The 27,076-nt window shown below is 48.8% G+C and overlaps 2 protein-coding genes and 2 non-coding genes across 4 annotated transcripts in view; 3 read left to right on the top strand and 1 right to left on the bottom strand.

Annotated features, from left to right (window-relative positions):
• Efcc1 (EF-hand and coiled-coil domain containing 1) overlaps positions 1 to 10,067 on the top strand; it is a 35,751-nt gene extending 25,684 nt beyond the window's left edge. The window contains exons 6-8 of the mRNA XM_074044599.1: positions 122 to 262; positions 1,683 to 1,752; positions 2,538 to 10,067. Coding sequence (XP_073900700.1) covers positions 122 to 262; positions 1,683 to 1,752; positions 2,538 to 2,668 — 342 coding nt within the window. The 3' untranslated portion in view covers positions 2,669 to 10,067. The remainder of the gene's footprint in view (positions 1 to 121; positions 263 to 1,682; positions 1,753 to 2,537) is intronic.
• A 1,710-nt stretch (positions 10,068 to 11,777) lies between these two features.
• Positions 11,778 to 11,883, top strand: LOC141413152 (U6 spliceosomal RNA). The gene has a single exon (XR_012437970.1). It is a non-coding gene; the product is annotated as a U6 spliceosomal RNA (small nuclear RNA).
• Positions 11,884 to 16,130: 4,247 nt separating this feature from the next.
• Gp9 (glycoprotein IX platelet) lies at positions 16,131 to 18,022 on the top strand. Its single transcript, XM_020179553.2, has 2 exons — positions 16,131 to 16,447; positions 17,341 to 18,022. Exons 1-2 carry the CDS (start codon positions 16,436 to 16,438, stop codon positions 17,884 to 17,886), a joined length of 558 nt encoding a protein of 185 aa, XP_020035142.1. The 5' UTR covers positions 16,131 to 16,435; the 3' UTR covers positions 17,887 to 18,022.
• A 2,739-nt stretch (positions 18,023 to 20,761) lies between these two features.
• Positions 20,762 to 20,833, bottom strand: Trnaa-ggc (transfer RNA alanine (anticodon GGC)). The gene has a single exon. It is a non-coding gene; the product is annotated as a tRNA-Ala (tRNA).
• Positions 20,834 to 27,076: the final 6,243 nt, after the last annotated feature.

The raw sequence follows: 27,076 nt of genomic DNA, 5'->3' as shown, positions 1-27,076 counted from the left end.
TAGAGCATGGTTTACTTGCCTGGCTACCGGGCAAGCTGGGGTAGGCCAGGAAGATGAGCTCTGTGAAAGCGTTAGTCCTTACACTGAGACCCTTTCCCTCCCACCTCCTGCCTTCCCGCAGGCAGAGCTGCAGCAGAAGGTGGTGGAGAGCGAGCACCTGCGGCTGGAGCTGCAGATGGTAGAGACAGAGCGGGTACGGCTGTCGCTGCTGGAGGAGAAGGTGGTGGACGTGCTGCAGCTCCTGCAGAGGCTCCGAGACTTGGTAGGCAGCCCCGGAGTTGGGGGTAGGAGGCTTGCAGGTGCCATCTATTTGACTGATGGAGGCTCGGAGAGGCCAGCAGAAAAGAGGGAGTTCCCAGGTCGTGTTAGGATGCTGGGGTTACTGTGACCTAAAGGTCAGAGGAGGACAAATGAGTTGTAAGCTGCTTACAGCAGCAAAATCACTAAAGAGAAATGTAGCAGACCACATCCGCGCTTTTCAAAGAAATGCAACGTAACCAAGTCCATTCCCCTAGGATCATGGGTGATCCATTTCCAGTAATGCATCACCATGATCTGCCGTGCTGCAGAGTGAAGGAAGAAACTGGGCACCACCTCGACAGGCACAAAAGGCCACTGAGCCAGGACTGTACAGCCAGCATGAGGCGGACACAGGATCCAAATCCTGAGCAGGATCTTTGCTGTGCCTCAGGCTGCTGGGGACACAGGGCAGCTGACGTCACCCAGTGTCACCCAACCTGGGCAAGCAGAGAGCTGCAGATGGGTCCTGAGGTGCGGCATTCCCAGCACAGGCCTGGGCCATGCAGCCCAGCAAAATACTGGGCCACCTCCAACTGGGTGGCTTTGGGCAAATTTCTCTCTCTCTCTCTCTCTCTTTCATTTTTTTATTTGTTTTTTGAGACAGTGTCTCACTATGTAACCATCCTGCCTCAATCTCCAAGTGCTGGGATTACAGACGTGCCCCACCATGCCTGGCTCTTTTATTTTTTTTTTAACATTGCTTTTTATTATTGGTTAAAATGGTTCAAATGAATGATGCATAAAAGCACTTCTTAGTCATGGTTATTTCCCAAGTGCTTATGTCCCACATCAAGGCAATCCTTAAATACATGGTCTTTGGTGGGATAGAGCCTGCACACTGCTCCATCACCCCCCAAAAGTCTCTGAGATGCCAGTGTGCACAGCCTGAGGGCAGGAAGAGGTGATGGGGAGGAAGGGATGATGGAGCAGGAAGGGGTGATGGAGGAGGAAGGAGTGATGGGGAGGAAGGGGTGATGGGAGACAGGAAGGGGTGATGGAAGGCAGGAAGGGGTGATGGATCAGGAAGGGGTGATGGGAGAGGAAGGGGTGATGGGGAAGAAAGGGGTGATGGAGCAGGAAGGGGTGCTGGGGGAGGAAGGGGTGATGGGAGAGGAAGAGGTGATGGAGATCAGGAAGGGGTGATGGGAGACAGGAAGGGATGATGGGGGAGGAAGGGATGATGGGGGAGGAAGGGATGATGGGGGAGGAAGGGGTGATGGAGCAGGAAGGGGTGATGGAGGAGGAAGGGGTGATAGGGGAGGAAGGGGTGATGGAGCAGGAAGAGGTGATGGAGGTCAGGAAGGGATGATGCAGTCACTTTATTGAGCCCAGGGAGCTCCACAGAAGTCACTGATCCAGCCCTCTCTCCATTTCTTTTGAAGAACATATCAAAGAGAACCCTGGGAAAGATCTTGCTGTGCACGCTGGACACTTGCAGGGACCCCACACAGGGTAGGAGAGTGCCCCATCCCACAGAGCCTAGACAGCTGCTGGGGGAATCCTGACCAGGAAACTCCAGCACTGCCCTGAGTGTCTTGTCTGCAAAATGGTGACATTGTTCCTGCCTGAACACTGCAAGGGGTAAAGTCTAGGGCAGACTTCAGAAAGGGAAGAAAGCTGTTTACCAAGAGCAGAGATGCAGAAGCCCCAGGCAGACACACAGACAGAAGCCACAATGGTCACATCCAGCAAGGGGACTGTTCAGGGCTGGCGTGCTCACTGGGCTTACTGTGGGCCAAATTCCGGGGAGGTGTCTCAGTTCCCCCCACATCCTTCTAGCTGCCAAGTAAGGAGGGAGTTATGTCCCCACTCCACAGATGAAGAGACGAGCACAGAGGGTCAGGTGCTGGCCACACCTAAGGCCTGGGTTCTTTCCCAGAAGCACTAAGCCACAGATCCTGCTGCTTGGACAAAGGTCAGGGCACCAGATCTCACCAGGGCCAGCCACACCCTGCCTGAGGCATTGCAGGCTGATGGGGAGACAATGGTGTGAGCCTTTGCTTGCTGGCCCTTTCTGGGGACCTGAATGGTCCCTGACATCCAGGAGGAGAAGGAAGCATGTGCTAGAAGCCTCCTCTCAAAGAGTCCTCAGTGGAGGAGGGACACCAGGGAGAGGGAGATAGCTGGACAGGGCTGGGAGTGGTACCAGCATGGTGGTGGCAGCCCCAGGGAGGAGGAAGGGAGCCCTGTGGGGCTGAAGCAGACTAATGCTGCTTCCTGCTACCCTTTCTCTCCAGAAGCCAGATCTGGTCCCTTGGCCATCCTGGATGCCCTGTACCAAGCCTTGGCCGGCTGCGAGCTCCTTCAGAGAAAGCCCTCAGCAGCTGCGGGTCCTGCACTCACCAACCCCCTCCTCGTCTCCTGCTGAGGTCCTCAGCAGGATCGGGCAGCCTGATTCTATGGGACCAGCCTCCTGATCATTCAGACCACTATCGCACTGCCCCCCATGGCCAGCCTGACCTCCACCTTCAGAACACCCTCCACAGATGGTCTGACCACCGTCGCATCCTCAGAATTCTGGAGGCCCTGACTTCCTTCGAAGACTGGCAGCCACCCCTTCCTTGGGTTCCTCCTACATTCCCCTTGCATTCCTACCATCAGACCCTACGATGAAGCCCCAGTGTTGCTAGATGAGGCCACACCTGATGCTGACTCCCTTGCCTGGCCCTGTGCAGCTTAGAATGTCTTCTATAAGGCCCCAGGATTTCTCCCCCACCCCCAGCACTGTCCTCTTCCACCAGCCTGCAGGCTGCACGGGAGCCTGAGCCCAACCTGGAGGACACATCTGGTCCACTGGGGATCTCTCCACACCCAGAAAGTGTTAAAGACTAGGAAAGGCCAGGAAAGTTCAGGGAGGGCCTGGTTTCTAGGCTTCCTGTAGAAGCTGGCTTTGAACACACTTTAGAAGAGTTAGGATTTGGATGAGCAAAGAGAGGAGAAGGGTGTCTGATTTGTGGTAACAGCAAGAACAGGAGTGTGGTGTTGGCGGGGCCCCCATACAGTACCTGGAGTCCTCCTTCCATCTCACATTCTTACAGGATTGCAGCAATATTAAGACAAGACACCCAGTCTCCCCAGTTTAGAAATCACAGAGGAAAGAAGGACATGCTGACTTATAGTACAGCATGGTGAAATCAGCACTAAAACAAGAAAGAAGTACGAGAGGCCAACCAAGGGGGTCTGTCTGAACTGCACAGGACAGGATGCAGGTGCACCACAGAGAACAGAGTGCACCACAGAGGGCAAGGTGCACGATCGAGGACAGGGTACACAGTGGGTCAGCAGGAAGGAGAAGGTCTGTCTGAGCCAGCTGGAGAGAGCCAGGTGGGGCAGCTCATGGGGTCTTGCTGGCAGACAGAGATCTGAGAGTTGGCACAGACAATGGGGAGCTAAATTGCCATGTTGAGGTTAGATGGGAGGCAGGGAATGAAGAGGCAACACAGAGCTGTGTACACAAGAGGGCCAACAGGGTCTAAGCCAGAGCCACAAGTGACTGAGGGGTCAAAGGGCAGCCACAGGGGAGGCCTGGGAGCAGATGCATTCCCATTCCAAGGTAGGGACAACAAGGAAGAAAGGGGAGGGAGGGGCCGGAAGATAATATGCTGGGCTCTGGCCTCAGACCTCAGCCCTGGACATCACCAGGGTTTCTGGGAACCAGGCAAAGCTCCTGTTTTCAGTGCTCCTCTGTGGCTGGCCCAGAGGGCCACCTCTGGTCCAGGTGGAACAGACCTATTTGGAAAGGGCCCCAGGACTCCTCTCAGCTCAGTCTAAGCCCCCCGGGCCTGCTCCTGTATCTGTGCCACCTGAGTCCCCTCCCTGGGTCCTGCTCAGTGAGGGCCACCTCTGCACCCTGCTCATGCTCAGCTGTGGGCATTGACACGCATGCCAGAACTCAGTGTGCACAAGTGTGTAGGTAAAAACTCAGGGGACCCCAGGGGACCCCACATGTCAGTGAGCCTGCCTCCAGGAGCTCTGCTAGATCCTCACAGGGAAAAGGAAGAAAAAGCTTGTGCCTCCAGAAGAGGGAGAAGAAATGTGGCCGGTATGAAATGCATATCTGGGCTTTGGTTTTGGTTTTTGTGGTGTGGAGAATTGATCCCAGGGCCTCTTCACACAAGGCCAGGACCCCACCGGGAAACCATGGCCTCTCTTCTTTTTTTTAATCTCCACTGGGTTTGAATTAAACTTGGGGCTAGGCAGACCTTGTACCACTTAGCCATGCCACCATCCCTTGTGCTTTAGTTATTTTTGAACAAGGTCTTCCATTTATGCCCAGGCTGTCCAATTTATACTTCCCACACAGCTGGATGACAGATGCATGCCACCATGTCCAGCTGTTTATTGGTTGAGATGGGGTCTCTCAAACTTTTTACCTTGGCAAGATTCAAACCATCATCCTCCCAATTTCTGCCTCCTGAGTAGCTAGAATTACAGGCATAAGCCACTTGGTGCCTGGCTCCACTCTGTTTTGTTGTTGTTGTTGTTCTGGCTCCACTCTGTTTGTTGTTGTTGTTCTAGCAAGGCCTACCCTCAAGAGAAACGATTTTGCTAGAGCCTGACCAATGGAGATTTAATTAAGAGTCCAACCAACCTGAATGAAGGGAAATTCCCAGTCCAGGTCCCTCAGCTGTCCTGTCCCACCTAAGAGAGGAAAATCTGAGCCCATACAGCCCAGGGCATGGCTCACTAAGAGACTGAGACCTTATCTGAGCACTGTGTTTTGCTTTGTGTTTCATGTTTTGTTTTGGAGACAGGGTCTGATTTTGTTGCTCAAGCTGGTTTCAAACTCCTGGGCTCAGGCAATCCCCCAGCCTACCAAGTCGCTGGGACCACAGGTGTGTGCTGCTGTGGCCTGGCTAATCCCACCACTGCAGAACCCTTTCCTTTCCCACACCACACCCTCACCACAGCTCCAAAGGCCTAGTTACTGCAGGTCCTTCTGCCCAGCTACACTTCAGCAAAAGACAGCAGGACACGCTGAGATGTAGAAGGCAGAGCTAGAAGAGATGGAGCTAGCACAGGAACAAGAGCAGGTATATCAGGGAATCTGGAATTGTCAGATTGGAAATTTAAAACCACTGTGGCTATTAACAGACAACAGATCGACGGAGGCAGAGGATGAAGAGAAGTGCCAGGAATCAAAACCCCGAACAGAAGTGGAGAAGGCTCTGAGGGACTCCTTAGTCACCTAGACCCAAGGAAATGCAAGCAGACACTTCCAAAACTGAGAAGATGAGCGAGAACAGAGTCCAAGAACTGACAACTACCAAAGGTGTGACTTCAGTGTGGTGGGAAGAGAAAGAAATGGGAAAGAAGTGACTTAGAACCACCCCAAATTACTGTCAGACACAAACACAGGTCCAGAGAACACAGCAGAATAAATACAAAAATAAATAATAAATTTAGACGTACACTAGGCATCTCACATTCAAACTGCAAAAATCTTAAAAGAAGCCAGAGGGGAAGAAGCACCTTACCTAGCAGAGGAACAAAGATGGGAATCACATCCAACTTCTCAGAAACTGTGCAGGATGCAGGCAGGAAGAGAATGGAAGCTGGTGTGGCAGCCATGCCTGGTACCCCAGCACTCAGGAGGCTGAGGCAGAAGGATGAGTCCAAGGCTGGCCCAGCTGCTACAGAGTGAGACCATCTCAGAAGACAAAAGGCACATTAACAAAACAGCCTAGAACTCATTGTAGCTTTCAAATTTATCCTTTAAAAGTGAGGGTGAAATAAACCCTCTTAGGCAAACAAAACTTTCTTCAGACAGAAGGGAAATTACAAAGATCAAAAACTTGGTAAAACAAAAATCTTCATTTCATGTTTGTTCTTGGTCTGCAAGCCGCGTCGTTGAGAGGAGTAGCAGCGGGGCTCAAGGAGAGAAGAGGAATCAGTGATGCACCTGAACAGCCTATGAGGCAGCAGCCTTCTTCAAAAGTGGTCCTGCTGAGTTGTAAGAGTACATTGCAAACTCTAGGGCAGTCACCAGAAAGGGAAGAGGAAGGAGGAGGAGGAAACAGAGCAAAGATACAGTAGGGAAGGGGAGAAATGGAATCACATAGAAAGCTTGATGAAAGCCACAGTGGCAGAGTAAGAGGACGAAGAACTAGGAAAATAAACAGAAAACAGTAACAAAATGGGAGCATCAACCCAGCTGCGCCCACATCACCCTAAGCATCAGTGACCTGAGCACACCACTCAAGAGACAGGATGTCAGGGTGGGCCAAAAAATAAAACCAAATTATGTGTTGTCTACAAGACATCCACTTAGGGATAAAGACGTAGAGATTAAGAGTGAAGGGTGGAGAAAGATACTGCCATGTTTCTTCTGATCAGAAGAAAGCTTGAGGAGCTGTCAATTTTAGACAGGCTTCAGAGCAAGGAAAATGATCAGGGACAAGTGCAGCATTACAGGTGACAAAGCAGTCAGTTTGTCAGGAACTGACCATATTTAGTGTGCATGCACTTGAAAACTCACAGGACACGTGAGGTGAAAATCCATCTGCACGGCACCGGATTTGCACTTGGCCCATCTCTTCCCAAGCTCGGCTCCCCAGGAGACAACGCACAGAGCGTCCCCAGCAAGTTTAAAAGCTGGAAGTCCTCACTGCTCTCAGCGATGGAACTGAGGGATTTGTAACAGAAATCCCTGCTCACATTAAACAGCACACATCTAGATAACACCCTGGTCAAAGAAGGAATTTCAAGAGGACTTTTAACATATTTTGACCCAAATGAAAATGGAAATACACCTTATCAAAATTTCTGTGATTCAGCAAAAGCAGTGCTTAGAGGAAAACACATAGCATCGAATGGCTGTTAGAAAGAAAAAGATCGGAATCAATAGTCTAAGCTTCCACCTCAGGAAACTGGAAAAGGCAAATTTCAGTCCCAGATTGATCTGTGGAAATCCAGATTTCTTTTTTCTCACAAAAGAAAAGAAAGAAAATCAGGAGCTCAGGAGAGAAAATCAACAAAACCAGACAACTCTTTGAAAAGACTAATAAAGTGACAGCTTTAGTCAGGCTAGATAAGAAGGTGGAAAAGTCAGACTACTAACACCAGACGTGAAAGGCGGCTCAACGCTGAGACCCCACTACAGTAAAAGGGTCTCACAGCCTTGCGAACTCGCCTGCGCCTGCAACCGGCCAACCTGCACGCAGCCCTCCTTGAAAGATCACCTGCCAAAACTCAAGCGAGGAGAACCAGAAATCTGAGACAGATATTCAACTCAACCAACAATTAACAAACTTCCACATCAGAAAAACAGGCCCGGATAGGTTCAGTGGTGAATTCTACTATTGAATTTTAAGGAAGAAAACACACAACTTATCTACAATTTCTTCCAGAAGATAGAAGATAGAAGCAGAACGAATTCTTCCTAACTCATTCTGTGAGGCCAGCATCATCCTAATACCAAAACTAGACAAGAAATGAAAATAACAGACACAAAAATCTTCAACAAAACGTTAGCAAGTCAAAGTCAACAACTATATAAAAAGAATTTTTCCCGGACCAAGTGGGTTTGAACCCAAGGCCTCGTGCTGCCAGATGGGTGCTGTACCCCAGCCTAACACCCACTCTGTGCAGAGGCAAAGGCCTTAGAACCCAATGTTGAAGGGCAAGATCCACGAGGGAGACTAAAATATTCCCGGCCTCAAAATTTGCTAAGAGCTACAGAAGCCCAGACAGCATGACATTAGAGAAAAATGGAACAGGATAGACAGCCCAGAAATAGATTCACATAAATAGTCATCTGACCTGGGCACTGGTAGCTCATGCCTGTAATCCCAGCTACTCAGAAGGCAGAGCTCAGGAGGATCGAGGTTCAGAGCCAGCCCCAGGCTAATAGTCCCTGAGACCCTATTTCAAAAATACCCATCATAAAAAAGGACTTGTGTAATGGCTCAAGTGGTAAAGCACCTGCTAGCAACTGTGAGGCCCTGAGTTCTAACACCAGTACTGCCAAAAAAAGAAAAATAAAAAAAAGAATAGTCAGCTGATCTTCGGCAGAGGAGCAGAGGCAACACAGTGGAGAAAGTCATTCAATAAACAATGCTGGGACACAGGGAGAAAGCGAATCTAGCCCACTGCAGAATAACTCAAAATGGTTCATGGATCTAAATGTAAAAAGCAAAACCATGAAACTCCCAGAAGACAACACAGAGAAAATCTCATGAGCTTGACGATGACATTTACTTATTTATTATTTGGGGCTTGAAGTCAGAGCCTCACATTTGCTAGGCAGGAACTCTACTACTTGGGCCACAGCCCCCATCTTTTTGCTTTAGTTATATTTCAGATAGGATCTTGCTTTTGCCAGGGCCAGCTTCAGACGATGATCCTACAGCTTCCCAAGTTGCTGGGATTACAGAAATGCCCCACCATACCTGGCTTGTTGCATGAGATTGGGTCTAGCCCACATTTTTGCCTGAGCTGACCTCAAGCCGCCTTCCTCCCATCTCTGCCTCCTGAGCAGCAGGGATTACAGGTCTAAGCCACCACACCTGCTGGTGATGACTTTTTAAATGTGACACTAAGGGGCTAGTGGAGTGGCTCAAGTGGTAGAGCTCCTGCCTAGCAAGTGTGAGGCCTTGAGTTCAAGCCCCAGTGCTGCCAAAACAAACAAACAAACAAATATGGCATCTAAATGCGACACTAAAGGTACCACCCATCAAAGACATAGTAAACGGAATCTCATTAAAATTAAAAACTTAAAAAAGAACTAGGAGTTTAATTTGATCAGCGTGCATTATATGTATGCATGGAAATATTGAAACAAAACGCTTTGTACAATTAATACATGCTAAGACAGAAAGATAAACGATAGGACTGGGAATGTGGCTCAAGTGGTGGAGTGCCTGCCTGGCAACACCTCAGTACCACTAAAAAAAACAAAAAAAAAAGTATAAGAAATACATAAAAGACCTGAACACACATCACAGTAAAGAAGATATCCAAATGGCAGAATTCTAGAACGTAATTAAAACGGTGAGATGCCACTGCACACCTGTACAGCCAAAATCCAGATGCTAGTCAGGAGCTCTCGTTCAGTGCTGGGGGACGTGGAGCCGCTTCAGGGTAGCTTGAAGTTCCTTATAAAACTCCGTGTGCCCTTGCAATTCGAGCCAGCCATCTTATGCCACCGCATTCCCTAGGGGAGCTGAAAACAGGCTCAGCAGTCACTGCACACAGGTGTCTGTCGAGGCTCCGTTCATAATCCCAAACCTTGGAAGCAGGTGAGGTGGAAGAGAACAGGAAAAAGAACTGTGGCCACCAGACAACAGAGCATGATTCAGCACGAAAGGGAAAGGGGTCATCGAGCCTGGAACTTAAACACACCTCACAGGGTGCATGGCGCCTACCTGAAAAGGATGCAGACTAGAGTTGACCTTCCCAACAAGGCAGAACTTTGGAACCAGTGAAAAGACAGTGGCTATTGGGAGTGAGGGGGAGGGAGGAATGAGTAAGCAGAGCGCAGGGTGGGTCTGAGGGCTGTGACACCATTCTGTGTGACACTGTAATGGTGCAGACATGTCATTGTGCATTTGTTCAAACCTATAGAATATCCAACACCAAAGCTGGGCATGGTGATGCATGCCTGTAATCCCAGCTATGAGAGAAGCCATGGTAGGAGATTTATGGTCTGAGGCCATTCCCGCAAAAGCAAGACCCTGTCTGAAAAATAATTAAAGCAAAAAGGGTGAGGACGTATGGCTCAAGTGGTAGAGCCCTCTTCTAGCAAATATGAGGCCTTGAGTTCAAACCCCAGCATCACCAAAAAAAAAAAAAAAAAAAAATATATATATATATATATATATATATATATATATATATATATCCAACACCTGGAGCGAACCCTCATACAGACTCTGGACTTGGTAATAATGACGTGCTGTGCTCTGGGGGGGGCCTGGTGATAATGGGGGCGCTGTACATGTGGAAACGCTGTTCCTTCTGCTCAGTGTTGCCATGAACGTAAGACTGCTCTGAACAACAAAGACTATTTTAAAAAGAAAAGAAAGAGCCAGGCATGGCAGCACACACCTGGAATCCCAGCACTAGGAAGGCAAGGTGGGAGGATCACTTGAACTCAGGAGTTTGAGAACAGACTGGGCAACACAGAAAGATCTTATGTCAAAGAAAAGAAAGAAGGAAAGAAAAAAAGAAAGAAAGAGAACGGGAGAGGGCGGGGAGAGAGAGAAAGAGAAAAGCTGAGCTGAAGGCTAAGGCAATGACTCTAGGAGCTGTCATCATGGGAAACTGGGGTCCCCTTGAGTCAGAAGCAGAATAAGTAAGCAATTCCTGAGAGACCTTCACAAAAGCACGAGCCCAAGGATCTATCACAATCCTGACCCAGAAGTTTCTGCCACTTGAGGATCCTGGGATCACTGTGGGCCAAGTGGCCTCTGTTCTACACCACTCAGTAAGGCCCTAGAGCTTTCTCCAGAGAGGCCTTGCAATTACTTGAGCTTGCAGTTTTCTTGTCTGGGATGCAGCTCCATGGTAGAGCACCTGCTTCGGGTGAGTGAAGCCCTGGGCTCAATCTTGTTGAAATATAGCCACAAGTCTGTGGTGTTTATGCTCCAAGACACAGCACCAAAGTCCCTCTTCCCCACAGCCATGGGCCTCACACCTAACAAGCACCTGTGACTGAGATGCTGGTGTGAGTGCCGAGACTGAGTTCCATGAGGCCTCCTGGCCACTGCCTTCCTGAGGAGTATTTAGGTACATCCGTAACCATCGGTGGCCTAACAGTCACAGGCCAGTTGGGAAGGATGAGGGTCCCCAGGCAAGAAGTCGGCTGAAGGTGCACTTAGAGGCTGGAGCAAGAGTGAGCCTGAGGATCTGTTCAGGCCTGAGGCTCCTGGTTGTCCTTCAGGCCAGAGGGCTTGGGGGATAGGATTCAGGGGTGCAAAAAGCTAAGAGGTAGAAAGATAGGAGAAGGGGAACCATGTGTGAGACCCTTTAAGGCTCCAACCTCCCAGTCCAAGCATGCCTTGTTGCACAGCACTTACAAAACACAAATTCAAAGACAAAATGGTTACAAATTTCACGAAAGCTGTCCCAGACCTTGAACGCCCAACCCTCTTCTAAGTGGAGAGGCCTGTGCAACACAATGCAGTGAAGCCAGCCTGGGCAGAGGAGGAGGAGCAAGTGGACAACACTCCTACGGGTTCAGGAAAAGTAGAATTGAGCATTTCTGAGCAGACTTCCCGCCTACTGCTCTTGTGGTTTTCTTTGCAATTATTCAAATGGCCTACAACTCGTTAAAAATGCTTTCTGGGAAATTCTAATGCCCTCTCCTCTCACCTTCTAACAAAAAATACTCTGTTGACCTTCTGTAGACACGAATGATGACCCACTCACCAAAAACACCCCGTAATCCCACACTGTTGTCACACGGGGGCAAACACTCACTGGATGAAACTGCTGCCAGGCCTGAGGTGGGTTGAGAGCTCCAGCTCCACTCATTAGTGCCCCTCCTGCAGCACAGACACTAAAATTGGAGTGACACAGAGAACGTTAGGATGGGCCCCACATAAGGATGAAACACAAATTTGTGAAGCATTCCATATATTGAAAAAAAAAGTTCAACTCATTAGCACGTCCCTTACCATTCCTTCCCATCACCTGCTTCCTTTTTTTTAGAATTGCCTCTTTTTTTAATGTATGTATTTCTCTGATTTCCCCCATTTTACAGATTCAGAACTGAGGCAGGAGAGTGGTGGTGGGGGTGAATTCAAGTATGATATATTTGATATATTGTGAGAACTTTGTAAATGCCACAATGTACCCCCATCCAGCACAACAATAAAAAAAAAAGAGGGAAAAAATCTTATTCTTTATTTCTTTTTTTTTTTTTTTGAGACATGCTCTCACCATTATCCCTGGCTGGCCTAGAACTTGCAATCCTCCATCTTCCTCACAAGGAACCGGGGATTACAGATGTGTTCTACCACACATCTTTACATGGCATTCTTTCCTGTTTCTAAACTTTATTGAGCCTTGATTTGTGTCTTCACATGGGCTATTTTGAACAGGGTTCCATGTGCCAACGAGAAGAATGTTAATCTTCTGTCTGGATGATCTGACCCTTGAGGAAAGTATGGTATTGAAGTCCCCGTGATGGTTAATCTTAATTGTCACCTGGACTGGCTTGAGAAATGCCTTGGAGATTACTAAAGCACACTGCTGGGCATGTCTGTGAGGTTTTTCCAGATGAAACCAGACCATGAGGACTCTGATCTAATGGATGGATTAATCCATTGATGGGTTCCAAATCGGAATAGACTACTGGGAAGAGGTGGAACCATAGAAGGCAGGGCCTGCTTGCAGAAAGAAGGTCAAGGTGTTCTTAGCCACACCCCTTCCTGTTGCAGCCCTACCCTTCTTCCTGGTTGCCATGGTGTAAGCATCTCTGCTCTGTTGCACCTGCTTGACAAGATGGACTGAGCTAAAAGAAATAAGTCCTCCCTTTAAGTTGTTTATGCTAAATATTTTTCACAGTGATGCAAAAGTATGATTAACACAGTCCCATTTTTTTTTTTTTTTGCAGTACTGGGGTTTGAACTCAGGGCCTACACCTTGAGACACTCTACCAGCCATGTTTTGTGTTGGGTGTTCTGGAGCTAGGGTCTCACGAACTATTTGCTTCGTGCTAGATTAGAACTGCGATCTTCCTGATCTCTGCCTCCTGAGTAGCTCGGATTACAGGCCTGAGCCACCAGCACCCAGCCACAACTATCTTTATATTAGGGTTTATCTCTGCCTTTAGATCTACTGAGATTTGCTTTATCTCAGAAAACGTGGTTCCACGTTGGCTGCACGTATATTTACAATTGTTACATCTTCTTGCCGAATTGATCCTTTCATAAAATGATAATGACATTCTTTGTCTCTTTTTACAGTTTTTCTTTTTGAGACAGGTATTTCTATGTAATCCTGGCTGGCCCTGAACTTGTGATCCACCTGGTTCAGACTTCCAGATGCTGGGATTACAAGTATGTACCACCATGCCCAGCTCGTTTTTACAGTTTTGATTTAAAGTCTGCTTTATCTCTTCTTTGCATTTGGTTTTCATTTGCATGGTACATCTTTTTCTAACCCTTCACTTTTGGTCAGTGTGTATCTTTATCAGTGAAGTGAATTTCATGTAAGAAGCATGTAGTTGGGTCTTACCAGTTTTTTAAATCCTTTCTCTGACTCATTTCTTTTCTTTCTTTCCTTACTTTTTTTTCTGTGGTGTTGGGATTGAACCCAGGGCTTCATGCATACTGGGCATCTCCTGTCCATTTCTTTCTTTCTTTCTTTTTTTGTGGTACTGTGGTTTGAATTCAGGACCTCATGCTTGCTAGGCAGGCACTCTACTACTGGAGCCACTCTACCAGCCCTTTTTTGTGTTTTGTTATTTTCAAGATAGAATCTCATAAACTATTTTCCCGGATTGGCTTTGAACCATGACCCTTCTGATCTCTGCCTCCACAGTCGTGAGCCACCAGTATCTAGCCATGTCCATTTCTTAACCGTATAACCCAATCTCCTTTTCACTTACTAACCTCCAGCTCACTGCCTTTCCTTCTGTTCCCCAAAAACTCCAGCATCTTCCTGCCTTGGGGTCTTTGCACCTGCTGTTTCTTCTGCCTGGAGCACCCTTCATCAGATCCACACATGGCTTCCTCCTGGTCATCATTCATGTCTCAGTTCAAATGGCCTCAACTAATGCAGCTCAGCTCTCCTGTCCTCTGCACGTGTTATTAAATGGTTCCTTCCACCAAATGTGAGCTTCAAGAGGACAGGGATCCTGTTCCAGTAAATGTTTAATCCCAACATGTAGGCATCAGTATTATTATTATCACCTTTTTTTCAGTGCTGGGATGGAATGGGGCCTCATGTGTACTAGACAAGTGCTTGATGAACAATTTTGTCAGCTCTGCTGTATGTCCCCACCCCAGCCCCAGACCTGTCAGCTTAGCTGGCCACCTCACCTGCACAGTTGGATCCTGGACTCTGATGTGTTCCTGTGGCTCTGATAGTTTGACCTTGTCATTCCTCCACTCAGCATCCTTCTGTGACCCCCTCATGTCTTCAAAACAAAAATCAAATTCCTCAACAGGTTCTCTTTGGCTGTCTTCTGCCATTCCCTCTTCACCTGTCATTTTGTCCTGACCTGAAGCTTCCTGGTTGGTCATGCTTGTCCTTTACATAAAATAAGATTTTTAAAAACTTAAATCATGTCACATATTTTCTCAAACTGCAATAGAATAAAAGTATAAATCTATAAGAAAAAGAAGAACAAAAAGTATGCAGATACATGGAAACTGAATAACATGATAAGTAACAAATGGGTAACTGAAGAAATTAACGGATAAAAGGAAAAATTTGTGAAAACAACAACAGAACAACCCAAAATCTGCAGGCTACAGCAAAAGCAGTACTGGGAGGGAAGTTTAGCAATAAATGCATACATCAAAAAAAATAGAACTCAAATAACTTAACAATGCACATCAAGGACTTAGAAGAGAACAAATTAAACCCAAAACTAGTATACAAAAAGAAATAAAATCAGACTAGAACCCATAAAATCAAAACTAAAAAAAATTACAAAATGCCAGGCTTGCTGACTCGCGCCTGTAATCCTAGCTACTCAGGAGGCAGAGATTAGGAGGATCATGGTTCGAGGTGAGCCAAGGAAACAGTGAAACCCCCATCTCAGCCAATAAACAGCTGGGCACAGTGGTACATGCCTGTCACCCCAGCCACTAGGGAAGTGTCAATAGAAGGATGGAGGCCCAGGCCTGCCTGCTCTGGCTTACTCTGCGTCGTGGGGACCAGCAGCTTTAGGCCGTGTGTAGCCTTGACTTACTCCACTCTGTGAAGCAACAGTTTTGACCTAACTTACTCCATTTTGAGAATAAACGCCAAACAGAACAACTCTACATACTTCATACACATAACAGCCACCACCTGCCAGCACACTGTGAGGCGCAAACCAATAATTTTTTGTGCCAATAAACAACCTGTGAGTACATCAAATCATGTCAGAAACCCAGACACATGAACTGGTCAATCACTGCACATGTACTCCCCTCACGTGGGACTATAAAAGGAGGAGCACCCCAAGACTGAGATGTGACAGGCACACCACCCGGTCACCTGTCATGAGCCCCATCCTGGAAAACCTCCAAGTGAAGGATCTGTGCCGACCTGTGCCCTTGTCCCCCGCTCCAGCTCCAGTGCAGTTTTTCCTGCCTGTGACACAGCCCGCTTCTGACTGACACTGACACCCAGACCTGCCTGTGACAACTCAGCACCCTGCACGGCCAAGCGCCTGCCTGCGGTTCCCAGAACGTCTTATCGGGTCCTGACAGAGACGTCTCCTTGTGCTTTTATCAGCCTGGCCTCCAGCACGGTCCCCGGAGCTCTGCAGCCTCTGTGAACACGTCTCCACCATCCTGTTACATATGTGTACATATGTGTGTGTATACGGTTGTGTGGAGTGCAATGTGTGATCTGAGAGTAAATAGGAGTACCTAAGATTGAAATAAAAAACCTGTGTTGTCAACAGCATAGGCCGTCAAGCAACATCGGTAGAACTCGGCAAATTAAAACCAAGAAAATTGATGAAGCTTCTAGATTCATAGTTAACCAATAAATTCTGACAGTGTGGGAAGAGATGGGTGTCTATGTTTCTGACACAATTCACTCATGGAGAGTCACTTCCCTCCTCAAAATTCTTGTCTGGTAGGATCTCCCAACCCACACCTGAGGGATGACAGCAGTACAGGGTTACTGCTCCCATTCTACAACTGAGGAAAACTGAGTCAGAACAACAGACAGTAGTCACTTATCTCAGGAGTCTCCTCCTCTCTAAAAAGACTTCTCCACCTTCTCACCCACAGACCTGCCACAGAAGCGCACTGGCGCTGGAGGTGCAGTGGGAGACCCTTGCACAGCCTGGGAGTTCTGTGCCTCCCACCTCTGGAGCTAGGCCTCAGGGCTGCACTTGGAGATAAGCCAGGCTATTTTCATCACTTCCTTCCTCCACTCAAACACCAGCCACCATCGGCTCCCATCGTGCTGCCACCACAGCCTCAGCAAGGAGGGAGCAGGCCACAGAAAGGGGTCCCCAACTATGACCCTACAGGTAAGTGGCCTCTCTGTTACCCAGCACAGCCTCCCGCTCTGCAGCTCCAACTGGGCTGACAGGGACAGAGAAGCCACCCTTGCTCCTTCATCCATTCCCCAGTAGCAGGTGGCGGTAGGGGGGTGGGAGACATTTTCTGTAAGACCATGGCTCCTTGACTGAGTCAAGATTCATTGCTGGATTCAATGCATTCTTACTGAAGCTTGTTCTGGACTGGGCCCTGGGGGGGAGAAGTGCTTGAGAAGGGGAACCAGTTCCCCCACCCACCCACATTTTCAGTCCTGGATAGAAGGGAGCAGAACAGCAGCAGCTGGGATGTTGTGGGTCAGCTCATGAGACATTTGCATGGATCTGGTCTCTGACATGGCGGCTGGCGACCCTGGGCAAGCTGCTTTCCCTCTCTGAGCCTTCCCATCAAGCTCTCTGAGCCCTGGCAAGCATTACCCTGGGCGAGTACCTTTCCAGAGGGCCTTCAGGCCTCCTACCCCTACCGCTTCAGGCATATCTCCACTGTGGCTTTCTGTGTGTGGCACAAGCATGGCCAAGCGAGAGAATTAATGGCACCAGGTGATCTGAGGAGTACACTCCACTGGCCTAACCCCAGGCTGGGTGTATCTGGGAAACCCTTGCCAGCCTCTGTGGGCCAGGAAAATCACTTAGCTGTCTTCTGCCCCACCCTGACTCAAGCAGCAGCTGAATCTCTGCTAGGGAAAGGACCCTTCCTTCCTCACCATAGCTACCTCACTGTCCTGCCTTCTACCTGGGTTGGGCACCCCCACCACTTCAGTCACCACCCTGTTTCACAGAGAATAGCACCGAGGCCTGAGGGAGAGACGCCTGGGTCTGGGGTGGGGCGCAGGCTGCCAGGCCCTCCTCATGCTGCTCTCCCACAGACCACCTACCTGATGCCAGCCTGGGGACTCCTGTTCCTGCTCTGGGCCGTGGCACAAGCCACCCAGTCCTGTCCTGCACCGTGCACCTGCCAGGCCTTGGAAACCATGGGGCTGAGAGTGGACTGCGAGGGGCGGGGGCTCACAGCCCTGCCTGCCCTGCCAGTCCACACTCGCCAACTCCTGCTGGCCAACAACAGCCTGCACTCCGTGCCCCCAGGCGCCTTTGACCACCTGCCCCAGCTGTGGAGCCTGGACATGACACAGAACCCCTGGCATTGCGATTGCAGCCTCACCTATCTGCGCCTTTGGCTGGAGGACCACATGCCAGAGACCCTCCAGCACATCCACTGTGCTAGCCCCAACCTCGCCACCCTCCGCCCTCTGGGCCAGCTGACAGGCTACGAGCTGGGCAACTGTGGCTGGCAGCTGCCAGCATCCTGGGCCTACCCGGGGATGTGGTGGGATGTGGCACTGCTGGCTGTGGCTCTGCTGGGCCTGGCTCTGCTGGCTGGCCTTCTGTGTGCCTTCTTAGAGTCCATGGACTGAACCCCACACCCCAGAGTGACCACAGGCCAGGAGGCCAGGCCTAAGGCAGCACCGCAGACCCACCAGCCCTGCTCAGGTAAAGCAAGCCCCTGCTTAGTCATTTTGTGCAAGCTCAAAGATGTGACTTTGTCCTCACCCCGAGTGTGGCTCCTTCTTAAAAGCTAGGTTTATTTGTTTTAACCAGATACAAGTTTAAGTTCCTCACCCAGTCGCCCCAATTCCACAATCTCTGGATGACCTGAGCTGGGTCCTGGGACTGGCTCTCACAGCCTCAAGGGTCTTCTCTCACATGCACCAGATGGAACACTTACCCTCAGCACAGCAGTGAGGTGTACTGAAGATGCCGGGTGTGGGGTTACCTCCAGGAAGAAACGCCTTGAACATGCACCATCTTTCCCCACATGGCATCGGCCCGCTCCATCCTGGTCATGGTGCAGCCTTCCCAGGCTCACCTTGTTTCTCTCCCCGTGTCCTTTCTTCTTCCTTTCTACCCTCCTCTCCAGTACAAAGCAGCCAAGTCCCCCCCTTTTCCAGGGAAAACAACTTTCCTCCAAACGCTGACTCCAGCCGTCCCCAAACTCTGAGTCCCCTCCTGCCCAAACAAATCATCAAATATCAAATCATCAACGGTCATCAAATTCTTCACATGAGACAACTCTCTCCCTCTGAGGAACTCTAGTACCAGCTGTTAAAATACTTCCACGTGGCTGAGCAGAGCCCCATGTGCTCCAGTGACAGCAAGGGAGGGCCTGCGGGTAGGAGGGCACCACCATTTCCTACTGTTATAATAAAATACCCTAGCCTTGGCAACCGATAAAGAACAGAGGTTTACTCAACTCGCAGTTGGGAATATGGGAAGTCCAAGAGCACGGCGCCAGCGTCGGTTTGTTATCTGGCAAGGGCTTCTTGCCGCATCATAGAGAGGGCTCAATTTTACAGCAAAGCCACTCCATCTAGGACCCATTCGTCCACCCTCACCAGGGCGGACCCCGCCAAACCCAACCACCTTCCACAGGTGGTTCCCACCTCTCCACACTGAGACACCGGGGTCCAAGTTTCCAACACATGAAATTTGACGAGCCATGTGCAGGCCATCATCTGGAATGTCACCTAGTAAACTGGGCCCCTGGCAGCCTGTTCTTCCTCCCCTCCCAAGGCACACAGGCTGGGGCACAGACAGGGAGCCTGTCTGACACCACACCCACATGACTTGGGCACTCCAGATACACTTCCAGGTGAGAGAAGCCTCCAAACATACTTTCACTGTACCTGCATGATGCATAAGCCTCAGGTTCAACAGACAGCACCGGGGGGGAAAAAGGCCATTGCACAACCAATACTTGAATAAATTCTTTTGGGAAAAAATTTAAATAGCTCACCCACTCCCTGTTCTGGTAGAGGTCACCTCTGCAATATGTACATGTACCCAGCAAAATACTGTCTGTGTCAGGTGAATTTGTAAGTGGTTTCATGCTTCTTGTTTCTTCTGAAACTGGTTTTTTTCCCAGCGTGCCATTTATAGATCACCTGTGTTGGCTTCAGAGAGCTCCCGCCGTCAGCATTTCCTTTTTTTTTTTTTTCTAGCATTTCCTTATTGGACGTATTTGTCCTCTGTTGGGCCAACGTGTTTCACAAACAGGCTTCATTGTACACCTGTGTACACAATGTCCCTAGACTACCAGTCACATTTCTCACTATTGTGTTTTGTTTTAGACCATAACTACTTTTATTAAAATGTCTTGAGGTTATTGCTACAATTGTAAATACATCAATACATAAATACTTTTAAATTGTTTCTCAATTTATTTTCACACACTGTAACTACTTGGGAGAAATAACTCACATAAACAAAAGCTCTCTGGTCTCAAAATTTTTTAAGAAGGCTGGGGGTATAAGTCAGTGATAGAGTGCATGTTTAGCATTCACAAGACTCTGGGTTCAATTCCCAGCACCATAAAAACATGTTTAAGAGTGTTAAAAAAATGACGATGAAGCCAGACATGTGGTGCACACCTGTAATCCCACCACTCCAGAGACTGAGGCAAGAGGATGGAGAATTTGAGGCCAGCCTGGGCTACATAGTGAGACCCTGTCTCTAAAGATAAAAAGTACAAAGGGGTCTTGAGAGCAAAATGTTTGAGAATAGCTGCTTTAGCCCAAGAAACCCCATGGGTCGGGGAGTCCTAAATTCTGAATAATGCATTCCAAAACTTAGCCATTCTATAGGTGGGACACTGCCATATGAATTTCCTAGATGCCCAGGAGGCTAGACATCTCCTGGATTTGTCCTGTCCACTGCTTCCTGGCCTGGTACACAGCCTGTGGCCACTAACCACCACTCCCTCTTGGCTGTGCCCTGCTAGCTTCTGGCTTTTTTATTTATTTTTGGGCATCGTTGGGGTTTGAACTCTGGACCTCATGCTTGCAAGGCACGTGCTCTACCTCTTGAGCCATTCCACCAGCCCTTTTTTGTGATGGGCTTTTTCAAAATAGGGTCTCATGAACTATGTGCCTGGGCTGGCTTCAAACAGAGATCCTCCTGATCTCTGCCTCCTGAGTAGATGAGAATACAGGTGTGAGCCACCAGCACCGGGCCCCATGTTTCCTCCTCTTTCCTGAATTCCCAGAGAGCTTTTCAGGGACCCAGAAATTCCTACCCTGGAAAACATGAACAGCCAGGTGGCCACAGTATTGGTGCCCACTAATTGTCACAATGTTGCCACTGCAAGGCTGCATCCTTTGCACATCCCTGATAGCCAGCAAGGCAAGTCTTCCCAGTGTCCTTTGGTTTTTTTCATCACCTCTGCCTTTCCTGGTGTGAACTCTGGTCTAAACTGCCCTCTACTGCTTGTCATGTGTGTGTGAGAGTGTGTGCGTGCGATGCTGGGGATTAAACCCAGGGCCTCATGCATGCCAAGCATGCATTCTACCACTGAGCTACACCCCAAACTCTACTTATTGGTCTGCATGCACATATTTTATATATCATGAATTCTTTTATTTATTTATTTTTTAAGACAAGGCCTTGCAATGTCCCCCAGGCCAGTCTTGAACTCCTGAGCTCAAATGATCCTCCTCCTCAGCCTCCAAAGTAGCTGACTTCCAAAGTTGGTATTTTGTTTGTTTTGTTTTCAGACAAGGTCTTGCCTAGGCTGCCCTGGAGCTTGGGATCCTCCTGCCTCAGCCTCCAGAGTGTTGGGATTACAGGTGTGTACCACCATGCCCAGGGAAGTGAATTATGAATTCTTAATGTTTTCCTTTGTGTCTAGTTCAGAGGAACTCGTGATTCAGCCAAGGTGAAAGCTATGGAGATAAAAAAGAACCACAGAAGGTCATGAGAAGCCACTGCTGACTCGAGAAGAGCCAAGCGCGAGGGACTGGGGATGTGAGCATTGGGGTCCTTGCAGGCAGGACCCTTAGTGCTTGGCTGTGTCCCCACTATGCCTGGGACAGTCCTGGTGCAGAGACATGGATTCAGCAAACACTAAGGTGACAGGCAGTGCTCCAAGAACCTCATTTTTTTTTTAGTATGGACTATACTCCTCAGAGCAACCCCACAGCCGTGGGTGGTAGGTCCCACTGTCATCCTCCTGCTCCCCCATTTTCCAGATGGGGAAACTGAGGCTTGGAAAGACAGGTAGCTGAGCGGGATTTGAGCCCAGCCTGGCTCAGACTTGTAAGCCCTCCCATAGTTGCTCACAGGCACACCAGGATGGTTGGTTGACCCAAAAGCTCTGTGACAGCATGGGGAGGAGGAAATTCTTGGTAAGGACACACTAACTTCCTAGATGAGCATGGCTGTTCTGGGGTCTAAATAAGGTGACATCCCCCATGTTCCCACCTCTCCCTCCCACCTTCCTTCCCTTTCATCCACCCAGAGTATTTGATTCTGAAAAGTAAGGGTCCTTTCACAAATATGCTGCCTTCTCAGTAATTCAGACACTCACAGCATGGTGACCAGTGGGAGTGTGCCAGGATGCTCCTCCACCAGAGGGACCTGTTATCAGGTGGGCAGTGGCTGCAGTGTGGCACAGCACTTGCTGGCATCCAAGAGGCTCCGTGCTCCCCTCCGGAGCACAACAAAAAAGAAGAAATATCAGTTGGTGGCGGCCCCTGGTGGTGGCTTACTTTGTAACACCCCCACAAAAAAAAAAAACAAAACCCACAGGCTTTGGGGAGATCTAAAAGAATCCTCAAGTGCCAACCCTGCTGGCTGATTGCCCCCTCCTCTGGATCTCTCAGAGGGCATGCACCCTGTCTCCATACCCCAGGATCAATCAATCACGTAAAGTATTCCCCAAAACACTGCCTCTGTACTGAGTATGTATAGACTCTTGTCATTATTCCCTGAATAAAATTATAAGACAACTATTTACATACAAGATCCAGAAGCTTACAACTCCAAGTCTTGAGAGCTGAGAGCCCAGTGTTCCAGGCTTTGAAGAGACTTATGGCCCTCCACACCTAGGATGGAGGCTCACTGCTCTGGCTTTTACAACCAGCAACCCCGGCACTTGGCAGTTATTGTAACCCTTGGCTTCCAGCAGCAACAGGCTGCACCTGCTTGTGTAACAGCTCCTAAATGGGCGTTAGGTGTTTGGATCTTGGGTTCCTACCACAGCTACCTTACAGCTCTCAAGCCTAGGTGTCTGGGACCCCTGGTCCTCAAGGTTCAGCAGCTCCCTAGAACTCTTCCTGTAATTCATCTGGCTCTTTGCAGCCGTCTATCATTCTTCAGCCCCAGCTTTCCGCCTTCTCTTTACTTCTACTGCCACTTGGTCTCCATCAGCTCTGTTCCCCGTCATTTCTCCCCTGGCCACTGTCTGGAACTCTTCAGCTGACCTCTCATAATGACAAGGACGAAACAGGGAGTTAGAAAACCTGATGGTGGAGAACCAGAGCGTGGATATTGATAAGGAAAATCACATCTTGGACTGTTGACTTTAACAAAATGGTGGGTCTTGCTGACCCACAGCCCCCAGAAACCCACAGAAAACAACAGCCTCAGTCTGACCATCCAAGGCCAACACCCCTCTGCCCAACATGTGGGAGGAGTCCATGATGCCTAGCCCAGCCTCAGAGTTAATGACACATAACCCAATATTCCAGAACTGACCATCCCCAGCTCTACAAACCCCAATAAAACCTTAAGGTCATTGGACTCCAGCACAGTGCTCCTTCTTGAGTCTGCCCACCCTCCTATAGAGTGTGCACTATTGCTTTGCTTTTGCCTTCTCTTTTTTTGCAGTACTGGGGCTTGAACTCAGGGCCTTCTCCTTGAGCCACTCCACCAGCCCATTTCTGTGTTGGGTTTTTTCAAGATTGGGTCTCCAAACTATTTGCCTGGGGCTGGCTTTGAACCATGATCCTCCTGATCTCTGCTTCCCAAATGGCCTCAGGGAAAAAACCTCCAAGGGCTACAGACATTTGGTGTCCCTTCCAATGAAAAGCCAGGTTGGTCCCTGATCACCAATAGGGAGAAGCCCACCTATCAGTAAGACCTAGGTATCCAGGACTGAGAAAGGCCATTACTGTGGAAGACAGCATACAAAACAAACAACAGGGAAAAGGAACACCAAGCAGAGAGCCCCCAAGGGCTCTTTGGAATAAGAGCTGACTCCAGGTCAGGGGCTAAGTATGTACAGCATGTGCCAGCAACCAAGATGCACCCAGTACTGAAGGCGGTATGGAGGCACTGAGGGCCTGCATCATAAACAGTCTGCAAGGCCAGAGGCAGGAACCCTGGTGCATCAAAAAGAATGATAGCTTCACTGATTAAATTCACATGGATAGGTAAAAAGCCATGATACACCGAGCCCATCCTGTGGAGGAAGAGGGAGAAAGAGGAGGAGGAGGAAGAGATAAAAGAAGGAAGAAGAAGAAAGGGAAGGAAATCCCAGCCCGAAAGACCTTTTTGCATTTAAATCCTTCCTTCCTTAACCATTGCAAACATTTTCATGTCCAGACTCTGACTGATTTAGTGGTGCTGGGGATGGATCCAAGGCCTTTCACAGGCCAGGCAAATACTTTGCCACTGAGCCACACCTCCAGCCACAGAGTTTCCTCTTTACATCACTCATGACATTGCTGTACTTTGTTACTCTGAACCACTCAGCATCGTTAAATGTACTTACATTGTCTCAGACTCTTCCAGCACTTCTTGCTTCTTTCTGTTATGAATGTGTATTACCAGGCTTTTGTGTTGCTGTGACCGCTACCCCAGAAAAGCAGCCTCAAGCAAGATGGGTTTATTCTGCTCAGTTTCAGCGGGTTCAGTCCATCATGGTGGAGCTGAGTAGTTCACATCATAGCAGCCAGAAAGGAAGCAGAGGAAAAGGAGAGACAGGAAGGTTCCAGGGCAAGACATATTCCCCAAGGACATGCCCTCCCCAGTGACCACTTCCTCTACCAGGCCCCACCTCCTGCCTGTCACCACCTCCCAATAATGCCTTCACGTCACAATTGAATACATTGATTAGGTCAGAGCCAGCTAGAAAGGCCCTCACAGATACTAGCAGAGGTGAGCTTTGCTAACCTAAGCGTTTCCCAATTCAATCAAGTTGACAATCGAGATTAATCACAAAATGTAATGTGTATTTATTACAGATGTCTGGAACATGTAGAAAAGACCCATATCCCCAATCTGTTGGTTGGGAGATGACCTCTGGGTATCCTAGGATCCATATGTCAACAGATGTGTCTAAAGTGCACTGCAATGAGGAAAGGCCCCATGACTACTCCAGTACAGTTTTTAAGACCCATCCGTGTCACAGACTGAAGCGTTACTGTTAACACAGTCTACCCCTGAGCACATGGTGATCTCTGCTACAGGCAGTTTCACTCACAAATGCCAATGTCTACCCTTAAGAGCTGGAGGCATTAAGGCACAAACCCCAGAGCCAGATGGCCAGGGCTAAAATCTCATCTCTGTCACTTACTAGATGTGTGATTTAAGGAAAAGCACCTAAACTCTCTTATGAACTCACATTGCATATTGAGAACAACACAGGCTTGTGGAGACTTGCCAATCTGTATTCGAATCCATCATCTTGTGTGGCTGTAATCACCATTCGAATAGAAGTTTGAAGACCCTAGACATGGAAATCAGGCAGTCTTCACCCAAATGTCTACTAACCACTAACAATGCACCATAGTTTGGATGTATTTGTGCATCAGTATCTTTTCTGATGAAAGGTTCTACAGCTCACAGTGATCAGGGATTCAGAAAAGATGAGGAACTACTTGACTTTCCAGATAGGGTAGAGTTTTTTGTTTGTTTGTTTGTTTGTTTGTTTTGTTTTTGGTGGTACTGGGGTTCGAACTCAGGGCCTCAGGCCTACTAGGCAGTTGCTCTACCATTTGAGCCACTCCACCAGCCCATAAGTATTGCTCACATACAGAGCCTATATTTAGGTTTTTTTGGTTTTTTGGGGGCTTTTGATGGTACTGGGGTTCGAACTCAGGGCCTCAGGCCTACTAGGCAGTTGCTCTACCATTTGAGCCACTCCACCAGCCCATAAGTATTGCTCACATACAGAGCCTATATTTAGGTTTTTTTGGTTTTTTGGGGGCTTTTGATGGTACTGGGGTTCGAACTCAGGGCCTCAGGCCTACTAGGCAGTTGCTCTACCATTTGAGCCACTCCACCAGCCCATAAGTATTGCTCACATACAGAGCCTATATTTAGGTTTTTTTGGGTTTTTGGGGGCTTTTGATGGTAATGGGGCTTGAACTTAAGGCCTCATACTTGCTAGGCAGGTGTTCTTTCTCCTTGAACCACTCTGCCAGACCAAAAACACTTTTTTTTTTTCTTTTTTGGTGGCATTGGTGGTCAAACTCTGGGCTTTGCACTTATTTGCAAGGCAAGTGTTCCACTGCTTGAGCCACTCCACCAAGAGTAGAGTTTGAATGACAGTGGCTCTGGGTGTTAGGCAGGTGGACCATGACTCCCGTCACAGAGACAGATCTCTGGTGACGGATTAGACTCTGAGCTTTACCAAGGAGCAAACCTTGAGCCCTTTGCCATTGATGTCCACAGTTAGATGAGGGAAGAAAAGACACTCCATCCAGAGATAAATGGAGAGGATTCTTCAGGTCAATGGAAGAACTAAGAAATCCTGACCCAAGTTGTGGGGGGAGGTAATTAGGCTGTGCGGACCAGTGATCCTCAAACTGTATGCATGTGACCCCCAAGAGGAGCTTGTTAAATCCCATTGTGGCTCAAGAATGGGTTGGCTGCTGAATTTCCCTTTTCCTTTCTCTTTTTTTTTTTTTTTTAGCAGCACTGGGGTTTGAACTCAGGGCTTCATGCTTGCTAGGCAGGCACTTTTATCACTTGAGCCACTCTGCCAGCCCTTTTTTTGTGATGAGCTTTTTGAGATAGGTTAACCAAACTATTTCCCCGGGCTGGCTAGGAACCCCATCAGATCCTCCTGATCTCTGTCTCCTGGATAGACAGGATTATAGGCGTGAATCACTGGCACCACCAACTCCACATTTTGAATAAGCTCCTAGCGATGCCTGAGATGACTGTGGACCACATGAAGGGCAGCAAGGCAGCTGGTTCTACTCCCAGCTTCTGGAGCTAACTGTAGCCTGGGCTCACAACCTCTCCTCAGCCTTGTCTCCTGGGTCCCTTGACTAGCAGGACCCTGGAGCTTCCTTGGCAAGCTGGAGGACCAAAATACAACAGATGTGGCTGTTACTGTGCTGAGGAACAAATTTCTTTGAATGTAATATGAAACAGAATCCTTCACATGAGGTCAGTTGCTGAAGGGCACCGTGGGCTGCAGAAGAGGTCCCCAAGCACCAGCCTTGATGTGGCAGCCATGAAATAGGTGGTCAGGTTTAGGCAGACTCAGATTTGTCTTCTGAGGGGCACAGTGGGCTATGGTGCTTCTTCCTTGCATCGAGAGGAGAGCAGGAGGTTCCCACATCAGGTGTTCCTTCTCCCTGGGAGGAGGGCATGTGCCTAGAGAGAGCCCACCCTGAGACCCGAGGACTCCAGGACTGCAGTGCTCTAAACCCCTTCCCCAGGTCCCATGAGGTCTTCTGGGATGTAGGCCCAGCCAAGTGAGAGCTCTCACTTAAAACTGGGGCCAGGGAGGAAAAATGACTTGTGACTTAGGAGTCACACTAGTCAGGGCAGACCTGGGTCTTGATGGAGGCTGGTCTGACCCTGTCATGCCAG

The sequence above is a fragment of the Castor canadensis genome, chromosome 10, assembly GCF_047511655.1.
Source record: "Castor canadensis chromosome 10, mCasCan1.hap1v2, whole genome shotgun sequence".
In the NCBI taxonomy this organism is placed as follows: domain Eukaryota; kingdom Metazoa; phylum Chordata; class Mammalia; order Rodentia; family Castoridae; genus Castor; species Castor canadensis.
Note: the sequence above shows the minus strand (reverse complement) of the source record. Positions and strands in the feature narration are given on the sequence as shown.